Below are 13,496 nucleotides of genomic sequence, written 5' to 3'. Positions count from 1 at the left end.
AACGTGCGCCCCTTCCGCCAAACAAGAGCATCGTTTAGGTCCAAGTGGAGGTGAATTTGAAACAAACAAAAAACCTGTTGGCGCTATGCGGTCGCCGAGCCCTCCAAAACGAGTCACTTTTCCCCTCCCCCTTAATCCTAGAGGGCGCAATGCAAGGACATCCTAAGAGCCCGCGTGCTATGCAAGAGGGGCGAGGTAAAGTTGGCTCCACTTTGCCGGATCCCGTACCCCTTTGCGCTTCTCCCGCCTTACCCTAATTCGCCCCTCTCCTACCTCTGCGCTGCCCTAGACGTCCTATCCCCAGCCCCTAGTTCAATCCCTGGGTTTGGGAGGAGAGGCTGACTGGGGGAGCAGGGTCCTGGAAAGGAAGCCAGATGTGTATGAATCCCAGTGCCTCTGCTCCCGCCTCCTCCTCCTCCCCAACCCCTGGGGCAGCTAAAACCCGGAGCATGGGAGAGTTGGGGCCAGACTAAGAGAGCCCCAGTGGAAACAACTCCACTCCGCAGCTCCTCCAGTAGGGAGACGTGGGGAGGGGGGAAGTAAGCCGGACATGCCCAGTGGGGTTGGGCAAAGTTTTTTTTTCTTTTCTTTTTTTCTTCTCTCTCTCTCTCTTTTTTTTTTTTGGTCGCAAGTAGGAAGCTTTTTGCACTCCACCACCTCTGGCCGCTGGGAAGACGTCATCGCTTCCGCCCTACTTCCTCCTCCTGTTGGCGGTGGTGAGAATCCAATATGGAGTAAAACGGAGGAGGAGTAGGGAGATGGGGCTCGGACGGGGCGCCCAGCACCGCCTCCTAGGCGCGCCTCCCCTCGCGGCGGACCGCTCCCCGGGACAGTGATTGGTCCAGCTTCTCCCACCCTGGGGGCGACCCCCCGCCCCGGACCCCGAGCCCCCTCCTCACTCGGGGCAGACCCCTTCACCTCCCCTCCTCTCCTCCTCACAGCAGTTCTCTTCCACTCCTCCTCTCTTGGCTGCTTGTTTTTCTTGTCTTCGTCCCCTCCCCCTCCTTTCGTCCCCCTCCCCCCCAACCCAAATCTCTTCTCAATCCCCTCACTCTTGGAAACTGCACCTTCCGTGCTCCCTTCGAATCCTCCTAGCTTCTTGCTTCATTCTCCCCCTTTTTGGCACCAGACGCCAGTGTCTCCCACACTAACCCCCCCATTTCAGCTCCCCCTTTCTCTGTGCTTTCCCCCTTCTGCTTTTCCTCCCTACTCTTTCCTTGCCCCCCTAAAACCTTAGCACTTTGCTGCTGGCTACTTGAATTCACACCCTCTCAACTGTGCCCCCGTAATCCCCAACCCCTCTTCTCCTGTCTCCTCCCTCCCCTCTTTTCCCCCCTCCCAAATCAGGCGATCTCTCGAAATGTGAGGAAGGGGGGGGGTGGGTGGATGGGAAGATGAAGGGAACAGAGCTACCCGCTGCGGGGCATTCATCTAGGTGAACAAGAAAATGACCGAAGAAACACACCCAGACGAGTAAGTTTTTGCATTTCAGGGGCGGAGGAGGGTAAAAGAGGGGGTTCCATGAGAAACTAATGTGGGGAAATGGAGGGGGAGAAACACTGATGGGGGGAACTTCATGAGATTAAGTTTGTGATGTTGATGAATTGACTCCAGCTTAGAGAATTTCTGGTGTGAGATTTTTTTTCCCCTCATGATGGGGGGGGGTCGTAATAGCATAGATAAGATAGAAGTGGGGGGTTATCCCGAGAGCTTGGAGCAGGGATGATTCGCTGAAGCACAGTGGAAGGAGTGGGGGAGACGAAGGTGCCCCCTCCCACTACTCGGCCCCGGGACGGAGAAAAGGGTGGTGGTGGTGGTGGTGGTAAGGAGGTGGGAGACTGTCCGCCTAATACAGAAGTGGGGGGGGTGAGTGAGAGAGGGGGTGAGAGAGAGGAGAGAAAGAGAGAGAGAGAGAGAACGAGGAGAAGGGGTTAGTAGAAGATTTGCAGAGAAGGGTCTAGCGTTTTCTTTGCTTGGCCCCCCCAAGGTCGGGGCAATGGTGGGGGAACACTTCCCTCCCCTTTTTTTCTCCTTAATAACTCTGACTCACAAAGGTCCCTGTACCTTTCGCTGCAGAAACGGAAGCCTTTACACCACCTTTACCTTCCCTTCTCCACCCCACCCCCCACACACCCTCTTTCTCCAACCGCTTTCCTCCGGCCCTTGTTTGTTGTTGTTACTTCATTATTTTTAAGCCTTCATAGCTCCCCTCTGGTGGCTCTTCGGAGTCCGGTGATGCCCAATATCCGCCATTTCTTTTTCTTGAATCGCTCTCATTTGCATACCACATTTTCATTCATAAAAAACACACTAGAGAGAGGGGAGGAAGAGGGCTCCACCGCGGTAGCAGCGGGTGGCATTTGTTGTACGCACGGTCTCCCTGCCCTGGCCAGCCGGCATTTTATTGCAGCCCCAAGGGGACGTGTGTGTCTGGGTGTCGATTTGTCTGTGGGTCAGTGCTTGTCTGTTCTCCCGCTCACCGTCTCCACACCCCCCCCCAAGCAATTTCGGAGAAATGGATGGAGAGGTTCCTTTGAGGAGGAGAACTGTGCCCTAGGCTAAGGAATAGCCCTCTCTGCCTATCTTGGTTGTGTGTTCACATATTCATATATACATGCAACTGGAGTATAGTGTGTGGGGGGGGGACAGGAGGGATGGGGGGTGCTACGGGACACACACTCACACTGGTAGAACGGAGAATGTGAGGAATGATACATACCCGTAGGGGAGCAGACGGAGTTCTTTGGTGGGAACGATACTGTTGCACGGTGTCTGGGTGCCTGCAGTCTGGGGGAAGGCTTAGATCATTTGTTACGAGTTCCCCCCTTCCCCCTCCCTTGACACTTTATTATCGTTACTACTATTATTATTCCAAGTCCTGTGGGAGTGTGCAATTTCCAGACGAGCTGTCTAGGTGTTAAGGTGACTGATTTTGACTTCGCCCCCCCTCCCTTCCTCCTACCCCTAAGGCATTTGCCAGCGACGGTGTGACTGGGGTGGGGCCGGGTCTCTCGGTTTCTATTCGGGTGCTGGGCTGCTCGGTCCCCAGGTCTCCGGCCAGAGCCAGTTGCCTGGCTGTGGCTGTTAGGCACTTAGTAACTCTCCATACCACCTCCCACCTCACCTTTTTTTGTGAATAAGACGATCCCTTTGTCACATGATTCCTCCCCCCCCAACACATTCATAAATCCAGTGCAAACCTTCAGCATCTTTCATTCAGAGCTGCCATTAACCTAGGTACCTCCTCTTTCCCTACACCTTTTTTTCCCCCTCCCTATCTCAGAGCTGCAGCAATTCGGAACCCGAATTGAACGACTGTGCGGGGTGGGGTACTAGGGAACTGAGGTGATAGATATTGCTTGGGGCTCGGTTTCTTGGGGGGGGGGGTTCTGTCCTCCAAGAATTTGACTGAAGAGCCAAGCAGAGGGAAGTGACTCAGTTTTGTGCGACAGGATGGTTTGAAGGGGGAGGGAGATCTCATCATGCGTCAGGTGAAAAAATGTTAATCCCCCCCCCCACCAGGACTTGCATTGGGATTTTCTGTAAAAGCCACAGCAGATATTCGGAAGGGAGGTTAGGAACGAGTACAGAGTTCTTTCTTAACATAGTGAATGAATGAATGAATGTTGCTCCACCCAAAGAAGCCTGCTTATTCCTTTTTCCCCATATGTTATTTTGTTTAGACAATGGGGGTCTGATGTTGGGAAGGGAGGCTTATCTTACTTGGATTATGGGGATTTTCTCCTATTTATATATCACACTATACAGTTTTGACCTGTTAGTCTGGAGACATCCTTTGCTTGGATTTTGTCGCAGCTGGTATTGGTTTCTCTGGTTGTTTGGCCTTATCAGCTGGTAGTTTCTATTTTAGTTTTTATTTTTGTTTTACTTTCAGATGGTACTTTGAAATGTTAATAAGAAGGAAGTTGAATTTTTGTGGCTGACGTACAATGGTGGGCAGGAAATGTCTGTGAATCTTACACCTGAAACCTGTCTTTTCTTTCATTTTAAACTGTACTAATAAAATGGCATGTTGCAGAACAGAATGTGCAGAACAGAAAGGATCCTAAGCAATTAGGGACCTAAAGCTGGAGGTTTGAGGATATATTTCCAACCTAATAGATAATTTCCAAATTCATATTTCTTTGGCACACTGAATTGTTGTACAATTCAAGATTGGAATTAGAAAGTACACATTTTGGATTTATGTTGCTTCTTAGAATTTCAGTATAACTAAAAATCTCTTGTAGCCTCTTGTAAAATCAAGATCTTATAATAGATATTCATAAGAGAATATTCCCCATTATAAATCTGTATGTTATGTATATTCATGTGAATCCTCTAATGCTAATTTCTAACAGGGCCTGAATTTACTTGTAAAGAAATTGTGAAGATAAAAGTGTTTCTTTATCCACTATCAAGAAACTACTGGTAGCTGAGTTATTTGCATTAAGTGAAGAAGGTAAAAAGGATGGATAAAAATAGTTGTTCAGTTCCATAAAGGGAATTTTGACCTGTAAGTTTATTTGATGATGGTGTGAATAAGCTGAGGATTTGTTTCAAACAACCACAACCACAAAAATGATGCTGTACTGGGAAAAACAACCTGACCAGGAGCATAAGGAAACTATCCAGTTTTCCATTTTCCCCATTTCTTGCAACCTACTTTTTCCTGGGGATGGTTTTGCAAGTTTGCCCTCACTAGTCAGAACTTTCCTTGGAGGAAGAGAAGGAAGGTGAGGATCCAAAGGGCTTCTTTTAGTAAGAGCAAGTGTTTTTTAAAAAAATATATCTAAGCCCACAGTATTAATAATGAATGCCTAGAGCTAAATTATCAAAGTAGTAAAATAGAACTGAGGTGAGGCAATGATCTTTCCCATAGGTACTACCCACCCTTAAAAGAGCTCCAAAGCATACAGTCACATTCTTTTTTGTTGTTCTTTAGTCTTCATAATTCCATTTGGGATTTTTTTGGGCAAAGATACTGAAATAGTTTGCCATTTCCTTCTCCAGCTTATTTTACACATGAAGAAACTGAGGCAAGCAGGGTTAAGTGACTTTCCCCAAGGTCACACAGCTAGTAAGTGTGTGGGGCCAGATTTAAACTCAAGAAGATGAATCTTTCTGATTCCAGGCCTGGCACTCTTATCTGCCCATTCATTTATTAGACATTCATGTGCAGGGTACTATGCTAAGCTCAAAAATCCCTGCCCTCGAGGAGGGAAGATAAAAATGCAAAAACAAAAAATCCAATAGGGAAGATACATATAGATAGATAGACAGATAGATATAGATATATTCAAATTGTATATAATATAGTCTTTGGAAAGTAATTTCAGAGAGAATACACTAGTAATAGGAAGGACCAGTAAAGGATTCCCTCAGAAGCCAGGATTTTAAGTTAAGTTTTAGAGGAAGCCAAAAGTTGGAAATGAGGAGGGAGAGCATTCCAGGCATGAGAGATAGCTATGAAAAGGCATGGACACTGCAAGTTCATCAGTGTCACTATGTTATAGAATGTTATATTATAGAGCCCTTGATAATTTACGAATAAAATATAAGAAGATTGCAAAGGCCTAGGCTGTAAGGGACTTTAAATGCCAAACAAACATTTGATCCTGGAGGTAATCTGAAGTATATTAAACTGGGGCAAGGGATGACATGATCATACCTGCCTTTTAGGAAAATCACTTTAGCAACTCACTAGTAGATGGATTGGAGTGGAGAAAGACTTGAAGGTAGGGAAGCCAACCAGAAGACTATTGTAATAGGCCAGCATGAGATGGTGAGGGCCAGAACTAGATTGGTGGCTGTATGAATGGAGAGGATAGAATGTATGTGGTAGATGTTATAAAGGTAGACATGTCAAGGCTTGGCAACAGATTGGATATGTAGGGTGAGACTGAGCAGTCAAGGATGACCCCAAGGTTTTGAGTCCAAGTGACTAGAATACTTGAGTATCGAGAGACTGGTGCCCTCAACAATTATAAGGAATTTCAGAAGAGTGGAGGGTTTAAGGATTTGTTAATGAGTTCTTATTTGGGCCTGTTAAGTTGAGATGGCTGCAGGACATCCATTTGGAAATGTCTAGAAGACAGTTGTTGATCTGAGACTTTAGCTCAAGAAAGAGATGAGGGCTGGTAATAGAGATTTGGAATAATCTATATAGTGATAATGTGCACATGGGAGCTGATCAGATCAACCAAGGAGAAGAGGACCCAGAACAGAACCTTGGGGGACACCCATAGTTAATGGGTATGACCTGCCTGAAGATCCAGCAAAGAAACCCAAGAAAGATCTATCAAAAAGATAAGAGGCTAATCAAGAGAGAACAAAGTCACAAACCATAGAGGGAAGAAAGTATTCGAGGAAAGAGGGTAATTAACTGTATCAAAGGCAGAAAGGTCAAGAAGGCTAAGAACTGAGAAAAAGCCCATAAAATTTGGCAATTATGTGAATCTTGGGAAAGGGGAGAGCAGTTTCAGTTGAATGATAAAGTTGGAAGCTACACAGCAGTGATTTTAGAAGAGTGAGAGGAGAGGTAATGGAAGCCATTTTAGAAGGCTTTCTCAAGGAATTTACACAAGAAGAGGACATATAGGATGATAGGATCAAGTTAATCTTTTTTTAAGCATAAGGGAGATATGGGCCATAAGAATTCAGCCAGTAGGAAAAAAGAAATTGAAGATTATCAAGAGAGTGATAGTAAGGACAATCTGTTGGAGAAAACAGGATTGGGATGATATCAAAGATGAATGTTGAAGGGTTTGCTTTAGCAAGGAAAAGGGCCACCTGTTCACCTGATAAAGGAGTAGAGTAAGAGATGTGATACAGGGGTGAAAAAAAGAGGGGTAAATAGGGAGCTCACCATCAAACTATCAATTTTTTCCAATTTAATTTTGTTTTTGAGAATTTTATGACAGCCCTTGATAATTTAGGCAGATCCCATCTGGAAATTTGTTGAGGTTATGGACTGTGTTTTCTCAAAAATTTGTGTTTTCTGCAGAACTAGAGCTATACTCTGCACCAGAGATGTCAAATGGGATGCAGGAAAACTTGGTGGACAGAATCAGATTAAAATGTAATTGGGAAATATCCTTTTTTTTAAGGAAATAAATTTTATTGGCATTCAGTTTAACAGCTATTCAATAACAAATGCTGAAATACCTCATCAAAGGGGCTGTCCTTGTTAGATGGACAAATGCAGTATAGGATTTAAATTTTTTTTTTAAAAAGTTAGGCTGTACACTTCATTTATTTAGTCTCAGAGAAATGAAGTTTCTCATGTTAGTTTTCTGGATAATTGAAGCTCACGATGTAAAGTATCAGTTTAAAAAATTTGATCATTTTAGATAGAAATCTTTCTATAACTTTATTCTATATTTCCCCAACCTCTTAAACAGAGTACACTTAACTCTTTCTTTGACTTAGGGCAATAATGATGCACAATCAATTATTAGTACTGGGACTAGAGGAAGAATATCAGCACAATCATTGAGGTTTGCAGGATTATTTATCTTTAATTAAATGGTAATGGGGGTTTTTTTCAGTTATTTTGCCTGCTTTTTATATTACCTATGTTATACTTTGTTGTCCCTTCTTGCTGCTATCAGTGTTCCTACCAAAAGGAACCCCTTTATAACCAGGGTGATTAAAACTGTGTCCCAAATAAGCAAATGAGTTTTGAGTGAGAGTATGAGGAATTTTCCACTGATTAAAAGGCATGAGCCTTATGGTCCTTATGACACCTATTTTGGCTGCTCAACCGCCTTTTTTCTTTCCTTTTTCTTTTTCTTTTCTTTTCTTTTCTTTCTTTTTTTCTTTACTTACTGCCAGGTTCTTGGTGGTGGTCTGGATAGTTGAGTTTGCTGCATAGGCAGCCTCCAAATAAGTGAGCTGTTACTGTATACACATCAGCAAGGCAATGTTAGTATGGACTGTTTGCCAGGTTGTGGAAATATCATCATTACGTGGAAGTGGATATTGTGATGGTATTCATTAAACTGAGATTCTGTGTGCCCATAAAGTCTGTCAGGTGAGGTTGGGCTAATACCAGTACGAGCTTCTACTGGCTTCTCTGCTGGTTTCTCTTCCTTAGGAGATCTAGCAGGTATAGGTTAGCAAGCTGCTGAAGCTGGCATTGGAGTGACAGATGTAGGTGCAGGGGTGGGAGCCAAGGCAGGGGAAGGAGTTGGGGCTTGAGCACAGATGCTGCTGTCTAGGTGGCTGGTGAGGTTGGTCACATTACCCCTGCAGGGAGACCTCCACCTGGGCCACTGCCTCTCTGCTTTCCCCAGGCGAGATCACCTTCTTCCCAAGGCACAGGCCAGCAGCGAGTTGGTCCTCAGAAGCTTTGAGCAGGTCTGGGAGGCAGTGAGTGAATCCATCATGAGTCGCTTAGACATCCCCCCCCTTCCCCTCCTGAAGAAGTTGGGGGAGAGGTCGGGAAATATCTTTTTTAAGTATAATGTAACATAGGTAATAATTTGTTTGTGATTTTCCAAGTCAGTATGCGGCAATCAGGGATCTGTTTCTATTTGAATTTGACAGCCTTCCTCCACACACATACAGTAGGCATTTAATACAATTTTTAAAGAATTTGAATCCTGGAGGCTGATGGGAAAAATCAGAATTAGTTATCACTGGGTATAGAGTGTGGATCTTGAATCTTCTAAGATGTAAAATCCTGATAAAGTTTGGTCAGTCAGTAAGGCAACTGTTAGTCTATTGCTTTGCCTGGGATTTATTGTAAAGGAGTTTATTTTATTTTAAGTTCATTGAAGCAGATTGACTGACTGCTCAGACTGGGCCATTCACTCATACCTAAGGTATTACCTTAGTTCCAGTCTGGACCTCAGGCCTCCTTAGGCCAAGGAATGAACTCCATTTTGTCAATTCAGCCCATGAATTCCTAAATCAACAACTTTCTTTAAGTGCGGGCAGAGTGCTACAGCACTTGGGATACAAATACTTGTTATACTCAGAGAGCTTACATTCAACCAGGGAAGATAACAAGAATGTAAGTAGATACAGAATAAATGTGATCGATACAAAGTAATCGAATACAAGGTAGTTTGGGAAGGAGAGTGCTAATCAGTTTGGGGACATCAAGAAAAGCTCCATGTAGAAAGTGAGTAGAATTTAATCATAAGGAAAAGAAGCATTCTGTGAAGCATTGGTGAGGAGGGAATTCTTTCCAGGACTGTAGCATGGCAGGTGGATAGAGTGTGTGAGAAGTGGAAGGTAGAGGAGAGGTGGGGGTAGGATACAGTAAGGCTGGAAAGGTAGGTTGAGGTCAGGCTGTGAAGGGCTTTAAAAGCTGAACAGAAGAGGGAGTGTATGTTTTTTTCTTCTTTTGGATTTAAAAAACCATGACCCCTCTACTGCTGGCTCATCCTGTCATTACTCTGCCTGAGGCCCTCTTGCCTTCTTTCTAAGTGTACTCACCATGGAATATCCCTCCACAAGACTAGTCCCTCTTTTTTTCCTCATTGGTAAATTCCTCCTGTAGCCTTCATTTTATAGAGAGGCTGAGGCTGACCTGCCTTCATTCTCCTCCCTGCCCTGTTCCTGACTTCCTAGCCTTTTGCCAGGTAAGTTCGCATCCCTACTTTTCAGCTCCCTTTTCTGTATTGTCTTTCCCCCATTAGGATGTAAGCTCCATGAGTGCTAGGACTGCCCTTTTTGCTTGTATTTGTATCCCTATCCCATAGCATAGTTCCTGGCAAATTGTAAGGGGCTTAATAGTAGGAAGCCCTAGAGCTTATTGAGTAGGAGAGTGACATGGGCTTATAGGAAGTTATCAGGCTCCAAAAAACTGTCTATGGACCCTTTTACAAGAAACTGTTCAACATGCAAATCAGACTAACCATGTTTTGGTTTATAACAGATTGCTATACTTTCAGCTGGTGTCAAGGTAATTGGGAAACTGAATTTAACAGTCAGAAGATTAGTTGATGAGTAGAAAGTGAGGCCCAAGAGAATTTAATGATCTTGAGAGATGTTTCATCAAGGCTGTGATGGAGCTTGGAGAATCAGTTGTTTTTCCCCTCTGTATTTTTGTGGTTCAGTCATTTCAGTCCTGTCTGACTCTTTGTGACCTCATTTGGAGTTTTCTTGGCAAAGATACTGGAGTGATTTGCCATTTCCTTCTCCAGTTCATTTTACAGCTGAGAAAACTGAGTCAGAGAGGGTGAAGTGACTTGCCCAGGGTCATACAACTAGTAAGTATCTGAGGCTAGATTTGAACTCAGGTCTTCCTGACTCCAGGCCCAGTGCTCTGAATAGAGCCACCAAGCTGCTAGTTTCTATGGATACCAGAGACCTAAAGGTATGTACTCTGATCTGTCAGATACCATCTGCCTTTCCCTTGGACCCTGAAAAATGCTTATCTTTTGGTGTAACTTTTAAAAAAATATCTTATATATCTTATGGTGTTAGTCTACAAGATATGTTGCAGCTGATTGAAAGTCATAGTGATCCTTATTCCCTCCCATTTGCAGTTACCATTTTGAAATAAATTATGGATGTGTGGCAGGAATTATGCCTTATTTAAATCTTTATCTTCCATAATGTCTAGTACAGTGGTGTGTATGTAGTAGGTGCTTAGCAAATGATTATTGAAGTTGAAACTCGTTTCACCTTAACTTTTATTTATTCATTTATTTTTTTGTTTTTGTATATCCCTCAGTGGCATTTCTCTGAAGCCATTTAGGAGGTCTTAAGTTATCTCTTCCAGTGGGTTATGTCTGGCATTCAGTTTGTGTTTTTAGCTTTGGTGTTCCATGGATACCGTTTACTTACCTTGTCTCCAAAATCCAGGGGAATATCTTGTTTGGAGTTCATAGTCCTTATCTCTCCCCGCCTCTACCCTCTCCATAGATTTACTGCATAGTAGCTGGTAACAGTAAGGCTGACTGTAGAGAATTGAAATATTTATTTTGTTAACCATAGAATCATAGACTTTTAGAGATAAAATGGAGGACCTTAGAAATTGACCAGTCTTCATTTTTCCAGTGAGAAAACTGAGGCACGAAGAGTAACATAACTTGCTTAAAGTCCTGAAACTATTTTGGGGGGTAGGAGGAGAGAGCAAAGTGCAACACTAAAGTCTCCTGACTACAGTAGTCTGACTACAGTGCTTTTATAACGTGCTTCCTTTTTTCTAAGGCATGGAAATTGGTGTGACCCCATTTTTAGGGGCAAGAAAAGAAGAAAATAGCATTTCTTTAGCACCTACTATGTACTGGACTTTACTGGAAGGACAAATACTGAAGCTGAATCTTAAATACTTTGGTCATATAATGAGAAGACAGGATTCATTGGAAAAGATTCTGCTTCTGGGAAGGATTAAAGACAAAAGGAGAAAGGTATGGCAGAGGATGAGATGGGTAGATAGTGTCAGGCAAGCAACAAACATGAGATCGGAGACACTCTAGGAGATAGGGCAGAAGGGCTTGGTGTGCTGTCGTCTAAGGAGACACGACCACTACCGAACGGTAATAATAACAATGTGGCAGCACTTTGCTAAGCACTAGAGATACAAAAAGAGGCAGAATCCCTGCCCACAAGGAGCTCACAATCTAAGAGGGAGGAGGAGAGACAACAAGCAAACAAATATGTACATAGAAACTCTGTTCAGGATAAACAGGAAATAATGAAGGGGGGAAGGCACTAAAATTAAGAGGGGTTGGAAAAGACTTCTAGTAGAAAGGGAGATTTTAGTTGGGACTAGAAGAAAGCCAGGGAAACCAGGAGGTAAAAATGAGGAGGGAGGGAGAGCATTCTAAGCATGGAGGATAGCCAGAGAAAACTGCCAGACCTGAGAGATGGGATGTCTTGTTCAAGGAACAGTAAGAGATATAAGAAGATTGGAAAAGTGGGGCAGTTACTAGGTTATAAACAACTTTGAATGCCAAATACGCAGTTTTTTATTTGGTCCTGGAGGTGATAGGGGGCCACTGGAGATTATTGAGTGGGAACATGGGGTAGGGTGATGTGGTTGGACCTGCACTTCAGGAAAATCACTTTGGCAGCTGAATGGAGGATGGACTGGAGTGGGAAAGGGCTTGAAGCAGGCAGACTGACCAGCAGGCTATTGCAATAGTCCACATTTGAGGCGATGCTGGCCTGCACCATGGTGGTGGCAGTATCAGAGGAGAGAAAAGGGGTGCTGCAAGGGTGAAATCAGTAGACCTTGGCAGGTGATTGGATTTGGAAAATGAGAGAGAGAATGAAGAGGTTGTGAGCCTGGGGGACTAGGAGTATAATAGTGCCCTTGACTATAATATGGATGTTTGGGGGAAGGGAGAGGGTTTAGGAGGAAAGATAATGATAAGGAACTTTTGGATATGTTGAGTTTAAGATATCCAATTTAAGTTATCTGAAACTTTGAGTTTTAGACTGAAGGTCAACAGAGAGATTGGGGCAGGATTGTTAGCACAGAGAGGACAATAAAATCCCTGGGAGCTGATAAGATCACCAAGATCATCAGATAGTATTGAGGGAGAGGAGAAGAGGACCCAGGACAAAGCACTGTGGAGATACATATGATTAGAGGGCATGAATGACTTGGATGAGGATCCAGAAAAGGAAACTGAGGGAGGAGAACCAGGAGAGAGTGGGATCTCAAAAACCTAGAGAGTAGAGATGTCAAGTAGAAGAAGGTAATTCAAGAGTCAAAAGCTTTGATGACCTCATCAAGATTCTCACAACAGTCTAACAAAGACACCTATGACCCACACAAAAAGTTTAAAAACTCCTGCTCTAGAGGTCTTGACTTTGGATGGATCCCAGGGTGGAACATGTGGGTTTGGGGTTTTTTTTTCTCTCTCTCTCACTAGGTGATGGGCCTTACGTGGTGTTTTGATCCTGTATACCTTCATTTATTCTCATTTTGTTGGTAATAGCCTGTCCTACACGATAAGGTAATAAGGAGCTTTAATATTTGAGCTAATAAAACTTCTTCCTTCTTGAGTCATTGATTTAATTCTTTTTAACTACCACTTGGACCAGTCTAACTAATACCAGGCTTAACCTTGGTTACTTTCTGGAACTTTTCTGTAAGGAATAAAGGGATCATAGAAGTCTTTCATCATAAATTATCCTATTCTGTTGATTATAGGTCATAGATTCCTGAGCTAGAAGGGTCATCTGCCAATCATTTTAATGGATGAGATTGAGATCCAGAGAGTTTAAATGACTTACCCAAGTCACACAAAGGGCCAAAATCCAAAGCCCTTTCCACAATGCCACATGGAAACACGAGGAGGAAATTATTGCGTATTTCTAGGACTAAAACCACTAGTTTTTGAGTTTTCAATTCAGTGTTCTGGGCACTGGAACATTATTGGACTTAATGTGAGAGTTCAGTATCTCTGCAATGAAAGAATTAATACTGCAGAGTTTTTTTAGTTTTTTACTGCCAGTACTCTGTTTCTTTTTTTTGTTGGGGGGGGCAGGAATCGAGGAAAGGGTAAATCCTATGCTAATTTAGT

The 13,496-nt window shown here is 43.6% G+C and overlaps 1 protein-coding gene across 2 annotated transcripts in view; it reads left to right on the top strand.

The window, feature by feature from the left end:
- Positions 1 to 485: 485 nt before the first annotated feature.
- SPRED2 (sprouty related EVH1 domain containing 2) overlaps positions 486 to 13,496 on the top strand; it is a 173,969-nt gene continuing 160,958 nt past the window's right edge. For both annotated transcript variants that reach the window (XM_020985421.2, XM_020985420.2), the window contains exon 1: positions 486 to 1,473. In XM_020985421.2, the coding sequence (XP_020841080.1) occupies positions 1,448 to 1,473 (26 nt within the window). In that variant the 5' untranslated portion in view covers positions 486 to 1,447. The remainder of the gene's footprint in view (positions 1,474 to 13,496) is intronic.

This window comes from Phascolarctos cinereus, unplaced genomic scaffold (assembly GCF_003287225.1).
Source record: "Phascolarctos cinereus isolate Bilbo 61053 unplaced genomic scaffold, phaCin_HiC Scaffold_2;HRSCAF=192, whole genome shotgun sequence".
Classification (NCBI taxonomy): domain Eukaryota; kingdom Metazoa; phylum Chordata; class Mammalia; order Diprotodontia; family Phascolarctidae; genus Phascolarctos; species Phascolarctos cinereus.
Note: the sequence above shows the minus strand (reverse complement) of the source record. Positions and strands in the feature narration are given on the sequence as shown.